The sequence below is a fragment of the Rhinatrema bivittatum genome, chromosome 4, assembly GCF_901001135.1.
Source record: "Rhinatrema bivittatum chromosome 4, aRhiBiv1.1, whole genome shotgun sequence".
Taxonomy (NCBI): domain Eukaryota; kingdom Metazoa; phylum Chordata; class Amphibia; order Gymnophiona; family Rhinatrematidae; genus Rhinatrema; species Rhinatrema bivittatum.
In genome coordinates this window covers 312,760,913-312,781,264 of record NC_042618.1, presented here as the reverse complement: position 1 = coordinate 312,781,264, position 20,352 = coordinate 312,760,913, and the positions used below count along the sequence as shown (strand labels likewise).

Below are 20,352 nucleotides of genomic sequence, written 5' to 3'. Positions count from 1 at the left end.
CCCTTATGGCGTCAAGGGCGCTCTGACAGTTCAATGGTGACAAAGATGACCATGGCGCTCGATGGCAGTCCTGACATCAGGGCACTGGCAACCATTACCAGGCATGGCACCAAAGGTGCAACAGCAATGCTGCTTGCCCTGGCTCCTGCTCATTCTCTCTCACAAGGAGACTGCTCTGCCAGCACTGGCAAGCAGGAGGAAAGGCTATATTGGGTCCAGGGCTCCTGCCCATTGAGACTAGTTCCTTAGAATGTGGAGAGATGAGTTCTATCTATCCTTTCACTGTCTGCACCTCCATCAATGCTGATTGATCGGTGAAACGACATGATACCACCTGGTTAGAACTCAGGCGAGTCCCCAGGCTCAATGGACTATACAGATCACCCACAGACTTCATTCTGTCAGTCCTGTAAGCACCAGACAAAGGCACAAAAACAGAGCAAGGAGAGGACACTAAATGAAAATTGGTTCTTACCTGCTAATTTTCTTCCTGTAATACCACAGATCAGTCCAGAAAAGTGGGTTTATCCCTACCAGGAGGTGGAGTCAGAGAACAATTAGAACTTTGGGCACTGCTACATAAGAGTGCCGCCTTCAGTCACTCAGTATTGACCTGTACCCAAGTCCATGCTAACAGAACTAAATAACGAAGGGTAGCACCCAACCAAATTTCCAGACTACCACTTCGTCGCTGGCAAAAACCAGACCGAACAACTGCCCCATGAATCGTGTCTGCAAAAAAGGAGCTTCAACTATAAAAAACTTAAGCAGGTTCTGACCAAGACAGTCTTTCGGTATCTGAAGAAAGGGGTGGGCCTCTGGACTGATCTGTGGTATTACAGGAACGAAAATTAGCAGGTAAGAACCAATTTTCATTTCCTGAACATACCCAGATCAGTCCAGAAAAGTGGGATGTACCCAAGCCACCCTACATTGGGCTGGAACCCGAAAGACCCGCATGAAGCACACTCTCCCCGAAGGACTGTTCATCAGAAGCCTTAACGTCCAATCGGTAATGTTTCGTAAAAGTGTGAATAGACTACCACACTGCCTGAGGCGACAGTAATTGACACTCTGCCCAGGAAGTAGCCTGAGCCCTAGTGGAACGAGCTCTGAGACCCAAAGGCACCTGACGCCCTCAGGCTATGTATGCTGCGCAAATGGCTTCCTTAATCCACTGAGATATGGTTGCCTTTGACACTTTGTCCCCCTTCTTTGGGCCACCAAACAGAACGATCAAATGATCAGAACGTCTGAAGTCATTGGTAACCTCCAGATAACGCAATAAGGCGCGCCGCACATCCAAAAGATGAAGGTCTCTGTTCTGAGAAGACTCCCGGGACCAGTTAGGGAACCCCGGAAGCGCCACAGTTTGATTGACATGAAAGGCTAAAACCACCTCAGGGACAAAGGACAGAACCGTATGTAACGATACCAGATCGTTGTAAATCCGAAGAAAGGGAACCCGACAAGACAACACCTGCAACTCTGAGATCCAACAGGCCGAGCAAATGGTCACCAAAAACACAGTTTTCAAAGTCAGATTTTTCAGGGAAACTCCACAAAGAGGCTTGAAAGAAGCCACACAGAACTTGCAGGACTAAATTCAAACTGCAATCTGGACACACCAAACGGATGGGAGGGCACAAATGTTTGACCCAATATCCGGATGCGCTGCCAGCGAACAGCCATCAAAGTTTCCCCGCAAGGCACCTAGAGCTGCAACTTGTACACGAAGGGAATTGAATGCCAAGCCCTTAGCAAGGCCCTGTTGCAGAAAGTCAAGAACCCAAGGAACATGCACCATTAAAGGGTTGCAGGAACGCTGATGACATGTCTCAAAAAGCTTCCAAACTCTCACATAGGCCATAGAGGTGGCTGGACATCTCACCTGTAGGAGGGTGGAAATGACTTGTTCTGAATAACCCCTCAAGCGTAAACATTGCCTCTCAAAAGCCAAGCCGCGAGAGAGAAGTGATCCTCCCGATCTCAAAATATGGGCCCCTGATGGAGCAAATGCGTTAGATTAGCCAGCTGAAGTGGACCCTCTAGAGCCAAGCATACCTGATCCGCGAACCACGGACGAAGTGGCCACTTTGGCGCCATCAGAATCACCCTTCCCGAGTGCCGCTCTATGCGACGGAGAAGCCGACCTATGAGGGGCCAGGGCGGGAAGGCATACAGCAGAATCCCCATGGGCGAAGGACACACGAGAGCGTCTAGGCCCACCGAGCCCTGTTCTCTGCAACGGCTGAAAAAACGAACTTTTTTGCGTTCGCCTGCGTTGCCTTCAGATCCAGCTGAGGAGTTCCCCATCTGGCGCAAATGAGATTCCACACCTCGAGAGATAGTTCCCATTCCCCTGGGTCTAGTTGCTGACGGCTGAGATAATCGGCTTGCACATTCTCTACTCCCGCGACATGGGATGCGACAATGCCCTCGAGATGGCGCTCTGCCCAGGTGAACAGAAGACATGCCTCCAGTGCTACGGTGGGACTTTGAGTCCCGCCTTGCTGGTTGATGTACGCCACCATTGTCGCATTGTCCGAGAAGACTCGCACCATTCTTCCCTGGATCCAGGGAGGAAACACCCGCAGGGCCAGACGTACAGCCCTGGTCTCGAGCCAGTTAATGGTCCAGGATCTTTCCATTGTTGACCAGAGCCCTTGGGCGGACCTGTCTGCACACAAAGCCCCCCCAACCTGAGAGGCTGGCATCGGTGGAGATTATCAGCCAATTCGGAGTATCCAAATCCACCCCCCAGTGACAGCCACCATGACAGACTGGCTCTGGATTCCAGAAGTAGAAGCATTGGTAGATGGAATTGCTCAGACACCGAGCTCCAACGAGACAAAAGCGCATGCTGTAAAGATCTTAAGTGAGTGAACGCCCAAGGAACCAAGTCCAAGGTTGAAGCCATGGAGCCCAGGACCTGAAGATGATGCCACACTGTGGGATTGTTCCTTCGAAGAAGGGAATGTATTTGTTCCTGCAACTTCCCTATTCGGTCCGCCGCTAGAAACACTTTGCCTAGCAAGGTATCGAATTGTGCTCTGAGATAAATCAACTTCTGAGTGGGTTCCAAGTGACTCTTCTGCACATTGTTTACCCAACCTAGGGATCACAATGTGAACATCACCATGTGCCCTGATCTCTCGCAGTCCTCCTGAGACTTCACGCGAATCAACCAGTCGTCCAGGTACGGGTGGGACCAATATTCCCTCCTGATGAAGGAAGGCCGCCACCACCACCATCACCTTGGTGAACGTGCAAGGAGCTGTTGCGAGACCAAATGGGAGGGCTCGAAATTGGAAGTGTCAACCCAAGACCTTGAACCGCAGAAACCTCTGGTGATTCAGCTGGATCGGAATGTGTAAATACGCATCCGTGAGGTCCAGAGAAGCGAGAAACTCCCCTTTTCGAACCATGGACATCACTGTCCTCAGGGTTTCCATACGAAAGCGAGGAACCTGAAGGCAACGGTTCACCTTCTGCAGTTCGAGAATGGGCCGAAACATGCCCTCCTTTTTGGGGACCACAAAGTACACGGAGTACCGACCTCGTCCCTGTTGAGCCTCCGGAATTGGGACAATAGCTTTGAGCTTGAGAAGTCGTTGTAGAGTCACCCGGACCGCCTCTCGCTTGACACTTGAGGCCACTCAGGACTCCACAAAAACCTCCTGGACCGGGCGTGAGAACGCCAGTGCATACCAGTCTTTGATCACTTCTAAGACCCAGCGGTCTGATGTAATTCTTGCCCATTCCGTGTAAAAGTTGGATAATCTGCCTCCGACAGCTTTGACAATGGAATGGGTGCTCGTGGCTTCATTGGGGGTTATTACTTCCTGCACCAAGATGTCCCGAATCTCTTCCGGGCCGGTGACTCCCTCGAAAGGACCTCTGGCGCCCCAAAGCAGGTTTAGAAGCAGGAGGTGCGGAGTATCTACCCACTCTGAAGCGGCGAGAGTCCCGAAACCTAGCTCAAGGAGGGAAGACTTTCTTAGATCTTTTATCTTCCGGCAACCAATTGCCCTTGGATTCGGCAAGCAGCTTTACTAGTTGATCCAGATCTTCCCCAAAGAGGAGCTTGCCCTTAAAGGGTAGATTACAAAGCTGGGACCTGGAGGACAAATCCGCCACCCAATTTCACAGCCAGAGGAGATGCCGCGCTGACACCAAGGACACCATACCTCTCGCTGAGGTCCTCACCAGATCATACAAAGCATCTGCAACATAAGCAATGCCTGCTTCTAGTCGGGTGGACTGCAGAGCCCCACTGTCGCCCATACTGGCCCCGGCAGCCGACTCCTGGACCCAACACAGACAGGCCCTCTGGATGAGGCTAGCGCAAACCGCCACCCGAAGGCTTAGTGCTGCACCCTCGAATGCTCGCTTCAACTGGATCTCCAGCTTGCAGTCCTGCATATCCTTAAGGGCAGCCGCCCCAGCAACTGGGATAGTGGTCTTTTTTGTGACTGCCGAGACCACGGCATCCACCTTTGGAATCTTCAGTAAATCCAAAACAGACGATAACAGGTACAGTTTCGCCATAGCTCTGCCCACCTTCAAGCCGGAATACGGAGTCTCCCACTCCCGGGTCACTAGTTTGCGAACCTTCTTAGGCAGAGGAAAAGATGTTGTGGGACCTCTAATGCCTTCGAGGATTGGAATGACGCCCTTGTTAGACTTTTCTTGAGAAACCTCAAGTCCCAGGACTTCAAGGACCCGGGGAATAAGGGGTCTTAACTAATCCCGCTTGAACACACCACACCACGCAGGAGGGTCATCAGGCTCAACTGGATCATCAGTATCCACATCAGCCAGATCCTGCCGCGGAGCCGGGTCTGCTGCCCCTACTACCCCAGAAGTAGGTGTCACCCCAGACCCCGGGATCAGATCTCGCGTACCCTGGAGAGAATCCCCTGTGAGGCGAGCCTGATCAGAAACGCGCTGACAAGGGTCCGTACCCCAATCTCTTTTCTCAGGCGGGTCCGAACCTGCCCCCAGGAGACCGGGCTGCTTTACCACCGAGCGTTTCCGTGCCAGGAAAGCCTGGTGCATAAGGAGGGCAAATTCTGGGGAAACCCCTCCGGGTCCCCCTCCCCCACTGGAGACTCAGCTGGGGTGATATCATTAGTTCCCCCGGTGAGGTCTTCCCTCACCGGGGCTGGAACAGGCAGAGAATCCTCTTCCCGCGAAGCCGAGACAGACATTCCCTCCCCGAAGGAGGAGGCAAGAAGCCCTGAAGAGCCCTCTAACCCCAGGGACACGCTGCGCATAAGGAGGCTGCATCTAACGCCTGGCCGCGTGACCCACACGCACGGCAGGCCTGCGATTCTGTTTTCGGTCCCATCCGCAGCAGCACGCCGATAGTCTGAAGTGAAATAGAAAAGGGTGCGAATAAAAAAAGAAATGCTCGGAGCCGCGACGCGGAGAAAATTTCAGGCAGGACCAGAAAAAACAAACTTTTCGTGCTGCGGGCTAAGAGACTACCGGCCGAGGAGAAAAAAATGCGTGCAGCCGTGCTGCGGAAAAGGAGCCTGTCTATAGTGAAATCTCAAGGCCCCCAGCAGGGAGCGGCAACTAAACGAGGCACACGGAGAAAAACTCACCCTTGCCCTCAGAAAATGACCCGGAGCCCCGTGAGCTGAGGGGAACACTGCTGACAGCTTCCCCGGCCGGCCTTAAAAGACCCGGTCCCTCCTGCACCTCTCCTTACCTCAGCACTGAAGACAGTCAGCCGCAGTGAAAACAGCTTTTTTATTTTTTTAAATTAAACTTTACCAAGACATAGAGAAAAGCTGTTGCAGAAGACAAGGGAGCAGCTGTAGCAGAGACGGTGGTGAATAGCCAGGAGCCCCTGGTCGTCAGACACCGAACTGTGGCGGGCGAAACCCTGACAGGAATATCCAATTCCCCGGACGCCCGGCTTCTATTGAGGGATGGCCCATGAAGGCGCCTAACACCTCAGGAAGCGACCGTAAACCAAAAAATTAAATTCAAACTAACTAAATAAAAAATATAACTAAAGACTGCAGGTGTGCATATGTACCACCCACTGGAGTCAGAGAAAAAATACTGAGTGACTGCAGGTGGGGTGATATCATTAGTTCCCCCGGTGAGGTCTTCCCTCACCGGGGCTGGAACAGGCAGAGAATCCTCTTCCCGCGAAGCCGAGACAGACATTCCCTCCCCGAAGGAGGAGGCAAGAAGCCCTGAAGAGCCCTCTAACCCCAGGGACACGCTGCGCATAAGGAGGCTGCATCTAACGCCTGGCCGCGTGACCCACACGCACGGCAGGCCTGCGATTCTGTTTTCGGTCCCATCCGCAGCAGCACGCCGATAGTCTGAAGTGAAATAGAAAAGGGTGCGAATAAAAAAAGAAATGCTCGGAGCCGCGACGCGGAGAAAATTTCAGGCAGGACCAGAAAAAACAAACTTTTCGTGCTGCGGGCTAAGAGACTACCGGCCGAGGAGAAAAAAATGCGTGCAGCCGTGCTGCGGAAAAGGAGCCTGTCTATAGTGAAATCTCAAGGCCCCCAGCAGGGAGCGGCAACTAAACGAGGCACACGGAGAAAAACTCACCCTTGCCCTCAGAAAATGACCCGGAGCCCCGTGAGCTGAGGGGAACACTGCTGACAGCTTCCCCGGCCGGCCTTAAAAGACCCGGTCCCTCCTGCACCTCTCCTTACCTCAGCACTGAAGACAGTCAGCCGCAGTGAAAACAGCTTTTTTATTTTTTTAAATTAAACTTTACCAAGACATAGAGAAAAGCTGTTGCAGAAGACAAGGGAGCAGCTGTAGCAGAGACGGTGGTGAATAGCCAGGAGCCCCTGGTCGTCAGACACCGAACTGTGGCGGGCGAAACCCTGACAGGAATATCCAATTCCCCGGACGCCCGGCTTCTATTGAGGGATGGCCCATGAAGGCGCCTAACACCTCAGGAAGCGACCGTAAACCAAAAAATTAAATTCAAACTAACTAAATAAAAAATATAACTAAAGACTGCAGGTGTGCATATGTACCACCCACTGGAGTCAGAGAAAAAATACTGAGTGACTGCAGGTGGCACTCTTGTTATGTAGCAGTGCCCAAAGTTCTAATTGCTCTCTGACTCCATCTGCTGGTAGGGATACACAACCCACTTTTCTGGACTGATCTGGGTATGTTCAGGAAATTGCAGATGCAGAATTTATTTATTAAGGAATAATAGACTGCCAGGCTGTACAGTGAGTGGGCCCGCCATGAGATGGGCAGAAAGTTGAAAAGAAGAGAAAACAAAATCTACTAAGGAAAAGAAAAAGAAAAACAGATGCAGCTCCAGAAAAAAAAAATCACAATAAAAACTGAGGAGAGAGCAAAGCTGAATACCATGACCCACATGGCTCCGTGGGGAAAAAAAAAAGAGACTGAAGGCCTTTGCCTAGGGGGCAGGGTGCTAAATACAGCTGCACATGCTCAGCAGGGTGTGTTTGAAGGCTCTAGAATCTTTGAGATCAAAGATCCGGGCCGGGCTCCATCCAATGATGTCACCATGTGTGAGGACTGCCATTCTGCTTGTCCTCGGTGAAAAATAAAGTCACATCTTGATCAGTTTGCACTCATACACCAGAGAAAACCATCAGCTCTACAGTATATTTTGATCTGGACTATAGAACATGAATTAAAAAAACTTTTATTAAGTACAGTAGCCAATGGTAGAAAACCACAACAGCTACTGTAAATGGAGACCACAGGAGCTCTGTGTGCCACAAATGTCTTAGGAATAGATACTGGAAAACTGGGCAGATTAAGATTCTACAGTTGGGTGCTTACATCTAAAAATTCTGATTATACCTCTGACAATATTTCCTTCTCCCTTCACCCCCTATTTATCAGGATGTTGTCCTTCCTTCATAGTGTACAATGGTTCTAGTCTGTCTTCTCCTTTTAAACATACATGATATTAACCAGGGACAGCCAAATTCAACACAAGGTAAACAAACACAGCAAAAGATAGCCAGAGAGATGTAGGTTAAGTGCTGCTGCGCTGGAAATCTCTAGCAGTCCTTTCTTGTATGTCAGTCAATGTCTCATTTACATTGTAATTGCTAATCAGTTACATGCAAGCCCAAAGAGAAAGCACATCAGCTCTATGCATGAAGAGGATTACATTTAATCAGGAACTTCTAAAATATGGGGAAGGAAAAAAGAAAAACCCATTTGCCATGTAATAAAGTAGTTTTATCGATCTTTAAACTGGACAGACAAAAAGAAAATCACTCCATTGGTAAAAAAAATAAAAATAAAAACCAACCCTACATTCAGTTTTACCAAAACATAAAATTGAAGACTGGTGGGAGACCACGGTTTTCCAGAGTAGCTATGGAGTGATTTGAAATGTTAGAGACCCCTTCTCTTCCTCCCCCCACCCTCACTTTCCTGGTTTGTTTTGCAGAGATGAGAAAATAACCCCAAGAATTTCTAATTCCATATGTCAACGACAAAATACTGTATATCTACCAACATCTGGATTAGGTAGGTCGTCTCTGAAAGGCTGCCTATGATGGACCAACTGGCTTCTTGCCTTTGTTCCCTTTTAGGAATATACAATCATGGATTTTTTTTTTGTTTGTTTTTTTAAACCAGGTCACACACTAAGCGCTTTATCATGCTGCCGTTTACACTGATGTACTCAGTCCTTACAATAATCACATGGAGATTTCTTTTAAAAGCTGTGTCCGTGCCAGCCCCTCCGTGTCCCAGTGTATACTGAGGTAGTTCAGTAGGAGGTACAGCCTCTGGAATAAGAAATGTCTTTTCCGTTGGACTTATCTAGATTTGTTTGCTTGCCAGCTTTAAGGCCACCTGTGTTTCGGTTTGTTTTTTCAGTGCTAAAAGTTCAAAGTTTTTTTTTTTTCTTACAATTTTTTTGTGTGGTTTTTTATTTTTATTTTTTTTTTGTTTTTCACAGGGCCCGTTTATCCACCTGGGTGTGAATGGTTCCCAGCATTCTGGGTGGTACATTAAGTGTCTCCTTTTTGGCACTTTGAAGTTAATATCTGTTTTGTGTTATTTTAAAAAAATAAAATAAAAAACAAAAAAAAAAACCAAAAAAAATAATTCAAACTTGTGAAAAGTTTCTACTTCTGGCTATTTGGCTCACTCCTGGCCACAGATGCCATGTCGGCGCTAACTGCTAGGACTATGCTTTCCCGTTCTTCTGTTTTGATTCGTTTCAGTTCAGGCTGCTGTAGCTGGTCTCCGTTTTGACGCTTCGTTGGGAGGCATGCAGATGCCGACGCATGGGTAGCCAGCATATGTAGAGGGCTAGATGCAGCTGCAATTATAAAAATATATCAGGTTAGAAATACGGAACCTAAATAGCAAAAATGAAATGTTTTGGTCTCTTTCTCCTTGAAGCACAAAGCAACTTTCTTTTGGCCTGGCGGTTGTTTCCTCTTTTAGGCTTCAATCAGAACTGGCGTCTAGGATACCATGAGACTTCATTCACAACTACTGAAGGTTTTTCTTTGTTTTATCAGCCATCTCTCCTCCACCCCCTCCGATCTAGCCTAGCCATTGTAAGTGATGGTCCTTAGCCAGGGGTTAGACTGAAGCTCCCTCCACAACTCAGTACATGTGCATTAAGAGTCTGATCAATGACTTTCACTGCAGCATCCCCCATCTCAGCTGAAGCCAGGACTGGGAAGCAAACCCACGTTTTTTTGTCCAGCTGTGCTAAGAGTTTTTGTATAGATGTGCACAGCAGTGCTGCTAAGTCTCCGAGTCAGCTAACAAAGCAATTCTTTTAGTGATTACCAAGCATGTTAATATTGTGCTATGTACATATTCTTATCAACAGGGCCAACAGAAATATGCAAAACTGCATGGATCTGCAGGATCTGCCCTACTTTCATATATGTATGAGTGATAAAATCAGGAAGCTACCAAGTCTTAAAACAACTATGAGAACAACATTATGTTGCGTGCTGTCTTCTCTTATATACATATGTACGTACCACACTAGTTATACAGGTAACACTTAAAAGGAGAGATTAAAGAGGGACAGTGGGAAACTATTTCTTCCAAAATGAACACCTTTACAAGAAAACACTGTCACTATGTAATATTTCAAAAGTACACACTAAGCAGTAGTACATGCACTGTATCAGTAAAACCTGTTACTTTTTAAGCGGCCTCTCTACACTTGCCCCGAGAGCAGCCATGTATGAAACTATGCCACCTTCTATACACCTGCTCTCATTTGTCCGTATTGGCTACAATGTCATGAATGGCTTTATCAGGTACTGTTTGGTCTCATCAAATTTGTGTTACTACCCTGAATAAAGCCGTTTCTAGAGGATGGCAAGTATTATAGAGCAAGGGTGCTCAAACTAGCCTTTGGGGCCCTCCCAGCCAGTCAGGTTTTCAGGATATCTCTAATAAATATGCACGAGATTTATTTGCATGCATTATCTCCTATGTATGCAAATATTTCTCATGCATATTCACTAGAGATACTCTGAAAACCTGACTGGCTGGATGGGGGCCCCAGGCCCAGTTTAAACATTCCTATTACAGAGAAGGAGCGTAAACAATTTTAGTTATGAGAGCTCATGGTGTCGTAGCCCTAGCTGAGGCTGGTTACAATTGTGCTAGTTGCCCAGAGGAGCAGGAGGAAGCTGCCAAAACAAAAAAAACTTTATAAAATGTATAGGAGATACAGAATGGATACTAAAAATTTTCACATAATGCAAAGTGGGTACTACTCACTTTTATAACAATTAGCAAATGGGCCAACCCGCCCAACTTGACATGAGTATGCAAAACAGCCAACTTTGCACCCTTTTATCAATGAGATAGGTGTAAAACTGGTACACAGCAGAGGTGATGAGGGATAGCAGACATGTCTAGCCCAAGCATGTTCTGCTGACCCAGAGGAGGCAGGAAGAGCACAGCTTCAGACAGGCCTTCCCCTCTTCCATGGCTTCGCTAGCTAGACATCCATCTTGCCCAGTGCTCCATCACAGGGAACGTTTGGAAGGAAGACAGAAGCCTCAAATTAAATATTGATAGGAAAAAAAAAATTGTGGTGAATTACAACTATATTGAGGGGCTCAGACAGTAGCTAGATAAACCACAAGAGCTAAACTCCAATAGTACACATCATAAATTATCGGGGTGCCTGAGCAAAAAAAAAAATCCCAGAAAGAATATTCACAGCTAGAAACTGGAAAAAAAAAAAAAAAAAAAAAAGAGGGGAAGCAACTTACATTTTCCAAATCATAAAAAGCTCTTACCGGTATTGACCTGTCCTTGTATCGCTGTGGTGGTGGGGACCACATGCGTCCCATTCTGTGTTACAGTTTTTATTGGTAGCTGGTGCTGCCCCAATGGTGCCTGCTGTACAATGGTAACAGTTTGTAAAGGTGCAGCTTGTGAAGTCTGAATGATACGGCTAGCAGCTCCTATTGTGGCATGGCTAATAGCAGGGAGAGGTTCTACTTTAACTGTAAATAGACCAAAAGATAGATGAGAAGTTTGAGTGCCAGGACAGGATGTTCAAATGAAGTCTGTCACATTTCTGTAAACACATTTCAGACTACATATTGCAACTCTCCCATTTACACGAGGTTCTAATTTTGAAAAGAAGTCTGTTCTGTTCAGGGAGTGGGGGCTCAGGTTTGGTGGCACAAACAGGTGAAGGGTTAAATTATAATCATTTAATGGTATAAAATTAAAGCAGGCCTAAAGCACTAAGAATGACTTATAGTAAAGCCCCATGAATTGTTAAGTGCATGATACCATGAATTCTAATGCATGGTAGTATATATTATGATTGACATGAATGTATTTAGTATAAAAGTACTGTAAAGAATATTAGTTAATATATATAATTTAGTATCAATTGTTAATGAATTATCGTAAAGTGTTTACAACAGTATTTGTATTTTTAACTCATTAGTAAGTCTTCAACAATAAAAAAAAAAAAAATTCTCTCTGAAACGGTTTTCTAGTTTTAGGGTGCAATGCACGCAAGGTGGCCAAAATTATGTTTCACTACCATTTTATACAGGAATATAATCACTGGCTAAATGTTTCATCCAATACGTTATTTCCTATCTTGGCCTCTCAACTGGAAATAGAGGTTCCTGGGCTCTGTTTCCTGAGAAATCTGTAACAAAAGGAACTAGTATAAGGACGTAAAAAAAAATAAACCAGTTGTACTTGATGCATAATACAAAAGGATTCATGGTTAATGGCTCTTTTTCCCTTCTCTGCCTGTTTTGCAAAATAAGGAATAAAAAATAAAAATAAAGGTAGACAAGGGTCTGTTTTTTCCACCTGGGAAAATAACTATCACCAAAAACGGCCAGGATCATTATACATAAGAAAAAAAAAACATTTATATTTGGAAAACACTAATAAAATCATCTGACTGGTGTGAACGATAAACTGTAACATGTTCTCCACTGGGCTGAAGTACTATGTTTTTCATGTCTTTCACTCTATGAAGCTAAAATACCTTTCCACAAATGCTAGTTATCTTCGTAATTCTGGGGTGGGGCAGGCTAGACAGCAAAAAGGTGCTTTAAGCTGCCTCCTGGATTCTGTTGGACTCTCAGGCTCCTGCATAGGGTCAGAGGGCAGCCCAGATTGTGGCTTCCAAAAGAAGTGAAAGACATGGGGAAAGTACTTTAAAAAGCTATTCCTGTCCTTTGAAGAGTAAACAGCAATTTATAGTCAATAGTAAAGTCGCAGAAGTTTGCCATGCTGATGCATTGCTTTAAAATAGAAGTACTGGGAACATAAAGTCCAGAGTTTATCATGTTTAAAAACAATTTGTTCCTACTGATTGCATTACCATGAAGGTTGTCTCAATTGCAGGGCCTCACTTCTCACAGTAGTGCAACATTACTTCTGAGCCAGATAAAACACTACAATACAGTGCACTTGCATTGCAATAAAAGGCCACAGTCAAAGCAGTATGGAATCCAGAATCTGAGGAAAGCGGGATATAAACCGAGATCGGGTAAGTGATGGGTTTCCCCACTGACAAATAGTTTTTCATCCTAAATAGTTCAATGTTAGCGCTTTGTTGATACAGGAGGTATAGTCTCGGTTCCTGCTCCATGGTTGGCACTGCAACTAATGTACAAATTAAAGCATCAACTTTCTGGTCTAAAAAGGGCATCATGCTATTTTGAAGAAAGGAGGTCACTATAGTAGGTCTTCATAAATGGTGGATCCTTGAAATAAAGCAGACAAAGGAAAAAGGAGAGCCAATGGATGGCAGAAGATACAAAGAATTTGTATATGAGGGCAGGGCAGGACAGGAAGCTGTGCATGCTGGAAAGAGGTAAGAGCCCTCATGCATAATGATAGACAAATGGCAAAGAGCCAAGCAACTGTATGCGGTGAAGAAATAAATGAAAAATCCCATCCACACCTCTCTACTAAAAACAAAACCTCTCAATGATCGAGGCTCACCTTTGATTTCCTTGTGGTCTCCATTCTCTTGAGGTTCTAGCTTGGTCTGGCTCATCAATGCACCCTGGGTGACTACAGCTTGTCCTGCTACAGTGTACGTGTTTGCTGGTGCTAATCCAGTCACGTTGGTGACTGATACAGCTGGTATCTGGTGGACAACATGAACTGTCTGCACAACCGGTTGCTGAGATGTGGAGGTTGTTACAGGTGTTGCAACAGTATAAGTGACGGGTTTAATAGTTTGTGGTAGCTGCCGTTGCACAGTAATTAAAACTGGTTGACTAGAAAGTGGTGATCCTGTCAAAATGAAAAGCAAAACACATACAAATATTAGACTATTCCTTTTACAAGTAAATCATAACTGTTTGGTATGCCCTTCAAGAAAGCAAGGCCCCATGCTCATTCTTAATCAATGTATCCAGTGGTTACTACTCTTATATCAGGGAAACGTTACGTGGACAGGTGTAAGCAGTATGTGTGTCTCAGATTGCTGCAAGAGGTTCATTAGTAGGCTTCTCCCCAAGCAGTTCAAAGGGGGGCTATAAAAATGATACACAGCAAACCCCATGAAACAATACAAATCCTATAAAGAACACAAGTTTGCTCACTGTAAATGATGTTCTCTGTGGACAGCAGGATGAATTAGCCATGACATGTGGGTGAAGTCATTTTAGTGTTGAACAGTCCCTTTTCTATAAGCTCAGAGCTTTTGCTCTAAGCAGCATGTGCAGGAATATCCTGCATGGCCATGGCTTTGGGAGCAACTCAGTCAATTTTAGAGCTAATTCTAGCTGGGTAGTTAACTCTCTAGGGAGGCAGGCAGTTATTTAGCATGGTTAATTCATCCTACTGTCTACAGAGAACACTGTTTATGGTAAGAAAACTTGCTTTCTCCATTGACAAGCAGGGATGGATTAACCATGACATGTGGGGGAGACCCAAGCTGAGAGTTGCAGAGGATCATTTAATAAATAAGCAACCTGGATCCCACTGTGAAAAGCATAGTACTGGGTGAACAAGCTATGCTAAACTACTTGTCCAAACTTACTGTCACTTCTTGATAGATTGTCCAGACAGTAAAAGGATATGAAGGTATGCATTGACAACCAAGTTGCAGCTTTATAGATGAGCCACTGATGCACCATGGTTCTCACTTGATGAGCCTTGATAGGCTGTAATTTGGAGGTCTGCTAATGCATAACATTGTGCGATACAGTCTGCTAGGCACTTGGATAATATTCATTTAATTACGATTATAAGAGACAAATAGATTTGAAGCCTGACGATGTGTCAGTTCTTTTCCTGTAGTAACCTAAAGCTCTTTTTACCGTATAAGGAATGAAGGGACTTTTCTTCTTCACATGTGTGTGGGCCTGGGAAAGAATGTAGGTAAAATGATCGCTTGAATTAATACGAAAAGCCAAGACTACCTTTGGCAGGAACTTTGGGTAGGTGAGAAGCATCTCTCTTGTGAAAGAATTGCAGATAAGTAATGAACCAAAACCTGAAGCTCACAGACTCTTCTGGATGATGTGATTGTAACCAGGAATAATACTTTCCATGTGAGAAACTTGATGGAAGCCAACTCCAATGGATCAAAAGGCAGCTTCATAAGCTGTGAGAACCACATTGATTTCCCATGGAACATGTGGCTTGATCACTGGAGGTTTAGTATTTCATGAACCCATCACGAATTTAGATACTAAAAGATGAGTACAGATTGACCTGCTCTCAATATGTAAGTGGTAGGCTGCTGTGGGACTGAGATGAACTTGTATTGATCTGTTACTAAGACCTGAGGAAGAAAGGAAGTACAAATACTGGAGAAGCTCCTGTGGTTCACATGTGAACAGGTCCAAAGAGATTAACTGACATCAGGCTGAGAACTGTTTCCACTTGAAGCTGTAAGCTCTTCTAGTTGAAGGCTTTCTAGTGGTCATTATATTTTCAACTTCCTTAGGTACGGAGAATGGCGTGATCAGCAAGTGCTCAACATCCATGCTGTCAGGATGAGAGGGGGAAGTTTCAGATGAAACAGCCCTCCCTCTTCTTGAATTAACAAGTATGGATCTGCCCCCAACAATTAGGTGAGGCGGCCTGATGAGCGTTGCATTAGGTATGTGAGCCATACTTGTCTGGGCCATGCTGGTGCAATAAGAATTAGATAAGCCCTATCTGAGTAATTTAAGAGATCATGATATGAAATTGGAAGGAGGAGGAGGAGGAGGATCAGAGGAAATTATGAGAAAATACTTCTTTACAGAGAAGGTGGTTGACAGGGAAGTTGCTAGATAAAATAGTACACCAGGCAAGGGTTGCTTTCAGCACTCTTTGCCCCTTCCCTTTTGGGCTTGTATGCTTACAGACTGACTTAAAATGGTGGAAATGCACCCACTAGCTTGGCACTCAAGGAGGTTGCTCTTTTTACCAATCCCTTGCAATGGACCTGTTGGTAGATGCCTTGAATAGCTTTACAAGCAAAGACAGCAATAACCAAAACCATGATAGAATTGGCACATGCTTGAGACAGAGTAAAGTGGCAAGAACAGGTGGGGTAATGGTCACAAAAAATGACAGTGGGGGCTTGAGTATTTGTTTACTTGGAGAACCAAACAGCAGAGAATACAAGTCAATGAGCAAAGTGGTGATACAACTGTATCAGGCTTCCAAGAAGGCTGGGGTCACCAAAGAGTGGCTATGGTTACAATCCTAGCATCAATATATTCAGGGCATCTAGATGTTCAGACAATAGCCTCCGTAGTTTTGGTAGCTGTTTGGATTATAAAGTATGGTGCTAGGCCATGGCAGAAGGTCTCAGTGTTGGATTATGTATAATACTTTTAAGAACCATAGAGGAAGCCAACAATGGCTGGAAAGAACTACAAGAGATAGAGGACAGGACTGTAACAAAATTTAAACATGTTAGGGACAGGGTCAAAAGGTTGAGTATAAACAACATGTACAGAGCTGGTGTTGGTTTAAGTAAGGGAATTTATATGCTCATCTACCCAAAGTGTTAGAGAGCCAGAGAGGAAGACAACAGGGAAGTCTAGATGGGCTAATTGGGCATTATGTGTCATCGCCTATTTTAATACTGTTATGTTCTAGAATTCTCTCCACTTCTCCCATGTGAGTACTAAATGCTAAACAGAAGACCAGGATTTAGTATATAGCAATTCTTCCCATTTTATGTCTGCAAGAAACATGAAAAACCTTTAGTGAATCTGTCCTATATTGTTTTGTTGGATACATTAATATATCTTTTTATAGTGTTCAGTCTCCAATGGATCCATTCTACAAAGCCATTTAATTTAATGTCTTTCATGGCTGGTCAGTTACTTCAGAGGTGATCACAGTGTAGTTAACTAGGTTAAACATTACATGCAAATTTACAGTGTAGGGAGCAGTTAGGATACATAGATACATAGTAATAATGGCAGAAAAAGACCAGATAGTCCATCCAGTCTGCCCAGCAAGTTTCTTATAGTAGTAACTGCTGCTCTGTGCAAGTTTCCCCATAAGCTTTATGTTAAGGGTAGCAATATTTACAATTTTATACCGACATTCATGATACAGATCATATCATATCGGTTTACATGGAACAGGGGGTTATAACATAAACCTTAACATAGAAGAGGCAAAAATTACAATGGAACTAGGGAGATGAAGAAGCCAGAAGCAGAAAGTAAACTTCGTAACTATGACAAATCATATACAAATCATGAATATGACAAATCATATACAGTGTCTGAAATGGAGGGCACTGAGTAGAAGGCATTAGTATATGAACTGAGGCATATCTAAGATGGGCCTGTGTTAGGGGAAGGCTTGTTGAAACAGCCAGGTCTTGAGTTTTTTCCTAAAAGTCAACAGGCAGGGTTCCTGTCTGAGATCTGGGGGAATAGCATTCCAGATGGCTGGTCCCGCTGTCGAGAGTGCCCTTTCTCTAGTGGCTGAATGATAGGAGGATTTATTTATTTATTTATTTTATTTATTTAGAGATTTTTATATACCGCAGTACGTAAGAAGATACATCACCGCGGTTTACAATCAACAATAATTTAGCAACAGGCTTTACAGATAACAGGTTTTACAGACAGTAAACAAAAAATTCGTAAAAAATTTTTACATACAAAAATGATTTCGGCTGTAACTAATAAAATCATTTACAAACAAAAAACCATAGCAAAATATAACTCAACGGAGCTGAATGTAAACACAGAACTTTGGTTGATGGGGCGTGTAGAGATCCTTTGTAGGCTTCTCTGATAGGTCTTGAAGAGGTGTGGAGTCTGAGTAGGAATTGAAGGTCGATGGGGACCTGGTTGTGAATGGTTTTATGAATGATGGTGAGGGACTTGTGTAGCCAGTGCAGATTTCTGAGGATGGGTGTGATGTGGTTTCTTCTCTGTTGGTATTTGTTAGGATTCTGGCGGCCGCATTTTGGAGCATCTGAAGAGGCTTGGAGGAGGAGAATGGAATTGCAGTAGTCTATCTTGGAGAATAGAATGGCCTGGAGGACAGTTCTGAAGTCGTGAAAGTGTAGAAGAGGTTTAAGTCTTTTTAGCACCTGTAGTTTATAGAAGCAGTCCTTGGTTGTGTGATTGATGAACTTCTTTAAGTTCAGATGGTTGTCAATTATCACTCCAAGATCTCTTGCTTGGGTGACCAAGGTGCTGAGGTGGGTCAGCTGAGGAATATCACTGTAGTCAGGAGATATGAGGAGGAGTTCTGTCTTGGCAGAGTTAAGTACCAGGTTTAGGCTGGTGAGGAGTAGGTTGATAGCTTGGAGGCAGTTATCCCAGAACTTAAGTGTTTTCATTAGGGATTCAGTTATAGGGATCAGGATTTGTACGTCATCAGCGTAAAGATAATGTTTTAGTTTTAAGCTTGTTAGCAGCTGGCAGAGGGGAAGGAGGTAAATATTGAAGAGAGTGGGGGACAAGGAAGAACCCTGAGGTACTCCTAGAGTAGAATTGATGAGTGAGGACTCTTTGTTGTTGATTTTGACTTTATAGCCTCTATTACTGAGAAAAGAATCGAACCATCTGAAGGCCGTTCCTGTTATCCCAATGTCTGATAGTCGATTTAGGAGGATGGAGTAGTTCACCGTGTTGAAGGCCGCCAAGATGTCGAGAAGTACTAGCAGGAAGGAGTGTCCTTTGTCCAAGCTCATAATGAGGTGGTCTGTGAGGGAGATGAGGAGGGTTTCGGTGCTTAGCAATTTGCGGAATCCGTATTGAGTTGGGTGGAGGATTTTATGATCTTCTAGATATTCTGACAGTTGAGTATTGACTAATTTTTCAATAATCTTGGCGACGAAAGGCAGATTGGAGATAGGGCGGAAATTGTTGGGTTCCCTGGGGTCTAGGTTTGGTTTCTTAAGAAGGGGTTTTAGGGTGGCGAGTTTTAGAATGTCAGGGAAGATTCCTTGTGATAGATAGCAGTTTAAATTATCAGCCAGAGGCTTGGAGATAGTGTCCGGCACCGATAGTAGTTTAGTCGGGATGTGGTCGGATGGATGGGTAGAGGGTTTCATTCTCTTTAGTAGGGATTCAATCTCCAGGGCAGATGGGGAGGGCTACCCACCAGTGCTGATCACCTTGTAACAGCTAACATCCAAGGTAAAAAGACAAAAAAAATTGAAAAAACTGCCTTTGAAACTGAGAAGAGATTTCTGTGGGGAAAGCCATGATTCTGAGATCCACCCCCCTCCCCTGACATCATCGCAAACAGATCCGGGCAGTTTGAAAGGCGCCAAGCCAGCAGGCGCCGCGCCGAAGGGGTGCGACAAAGGGGCACTCCCCATTGTGCACTCCTTCGTGCAACCCTTTGTGTTATTTGTTTAATATGCTCCTTGTTATACCTTTTGCTTAATTGTTAAGAACTTTGATTTTGATGATTTTACTTTTGTAATCTCTTAGCCTCAGGTACAAAAATTTTAGATTGTAAGCCCTTTTAGGGGATAGTGAATTACCTACTGTACCTTATTGTAAACCGATGTGATATCTTTTTGAAATGAACATCGGTATATAAAAATCATAAATAAATAAAGGATTCAAGTGAGGCTCCCGTATTTGAAAAGAAGGGGAAGGAGATAGGAGATGAGGTAGAGCTAGGGGGCAGGAGTGTTAAGAGCCTGGAGATTTTGCTCTGAAAGAAGGTTGCAAGTTCGTTGGCCTTAGATTGTGCTTGGTCGTCCGGGATAGACGAGGTGGAGGTTTTTGTGAGTTTGGATACGTTGGAGAATAGGGCCTTGGCGTCGACTACGAGGTCGTGAATTCTGAGAGCGTAAAAGTCTCTTTTTGTTCATAGGATGGAGTTCCTGTAGAAGTGGAGGGCGGATTTGTAGGCAGCTAACTTGCTAGGGCCGGGTGCCTTCCGCCATTTGTTTTCTTTCTTTCTGTCTAAGGTCTTGCTTAAGCTTTCGGAGTTCATTGGAGAACCACAGTTTTCTTTTCTGGGCGGGGCTGATTTTTTTGGCCGCCAGTGGGCATAATTTATTAGCTATCGATTCAGTGATGCTATGCCACGAGAGTAGGGCTGAGTTAGGGTTTGAGATGTCTAGGTTAAGAAGCTCTTTGGCTAGGTGTTCGCTGAGGACATCAGAGGTGCACAATCTCCTGAAGTGAAATGTAGATTGGAGGGGGTGAGAAGTAGGGTGGTGGAGATCAGTGAATGGTCTGACCAAGGGACTGGGATGCATTCAGGAGGGGTGGAGTGCGTGAAGCCAGAGTTAATGAAAATAAGGTCTAGGGTGTGGCCAGCTTTATGGGTGGGCTTGTTGATAATTTGTTTGAAGCCCATGGCTGTGAGAGAGGTGAGAAATGCATCACAGTTGGTAGAGAGTGGGATTGAATCAACGTGTAGGTTGAAATC

General features: G+C 44.9%; 1 protein-coding gene across 1 annotated transcript in view; it reads right to left on the bottom strand.

Annotated features, from left to right (window-relative positions):
• Positions 1 to 7,659: 7,659 nt before the first annotated feature.
• The window catches only part of FOXK2 (forkhead box K2), a 281,644-nt gene continuing 268,951 nt past the window's right edge, over positions 7,660 to 20,352 (bottom strand). The window contains exons 7-9 of the mRNA XM_029600265.1: positions 13,474 to 13,770; positions 11,283 to 11,492; positions 7,660 to 9,319 (exon numbers count right to left, since the gene is read on the bottom strand). Coding sequence (XP_029456125.1) covers positions 9,123 to 9,319; positions 11,283 to 11,492; positions 13,474 to 13,770 — 704 coding nt within the window. The 3' untranslated portion in view covers positions 7,660 to 9,122. The remainder of the gene's footprint in view (positions 9,320 to 11,282; positions 11,493 to 13,473; positions 13,771 to 20,352) is intronic.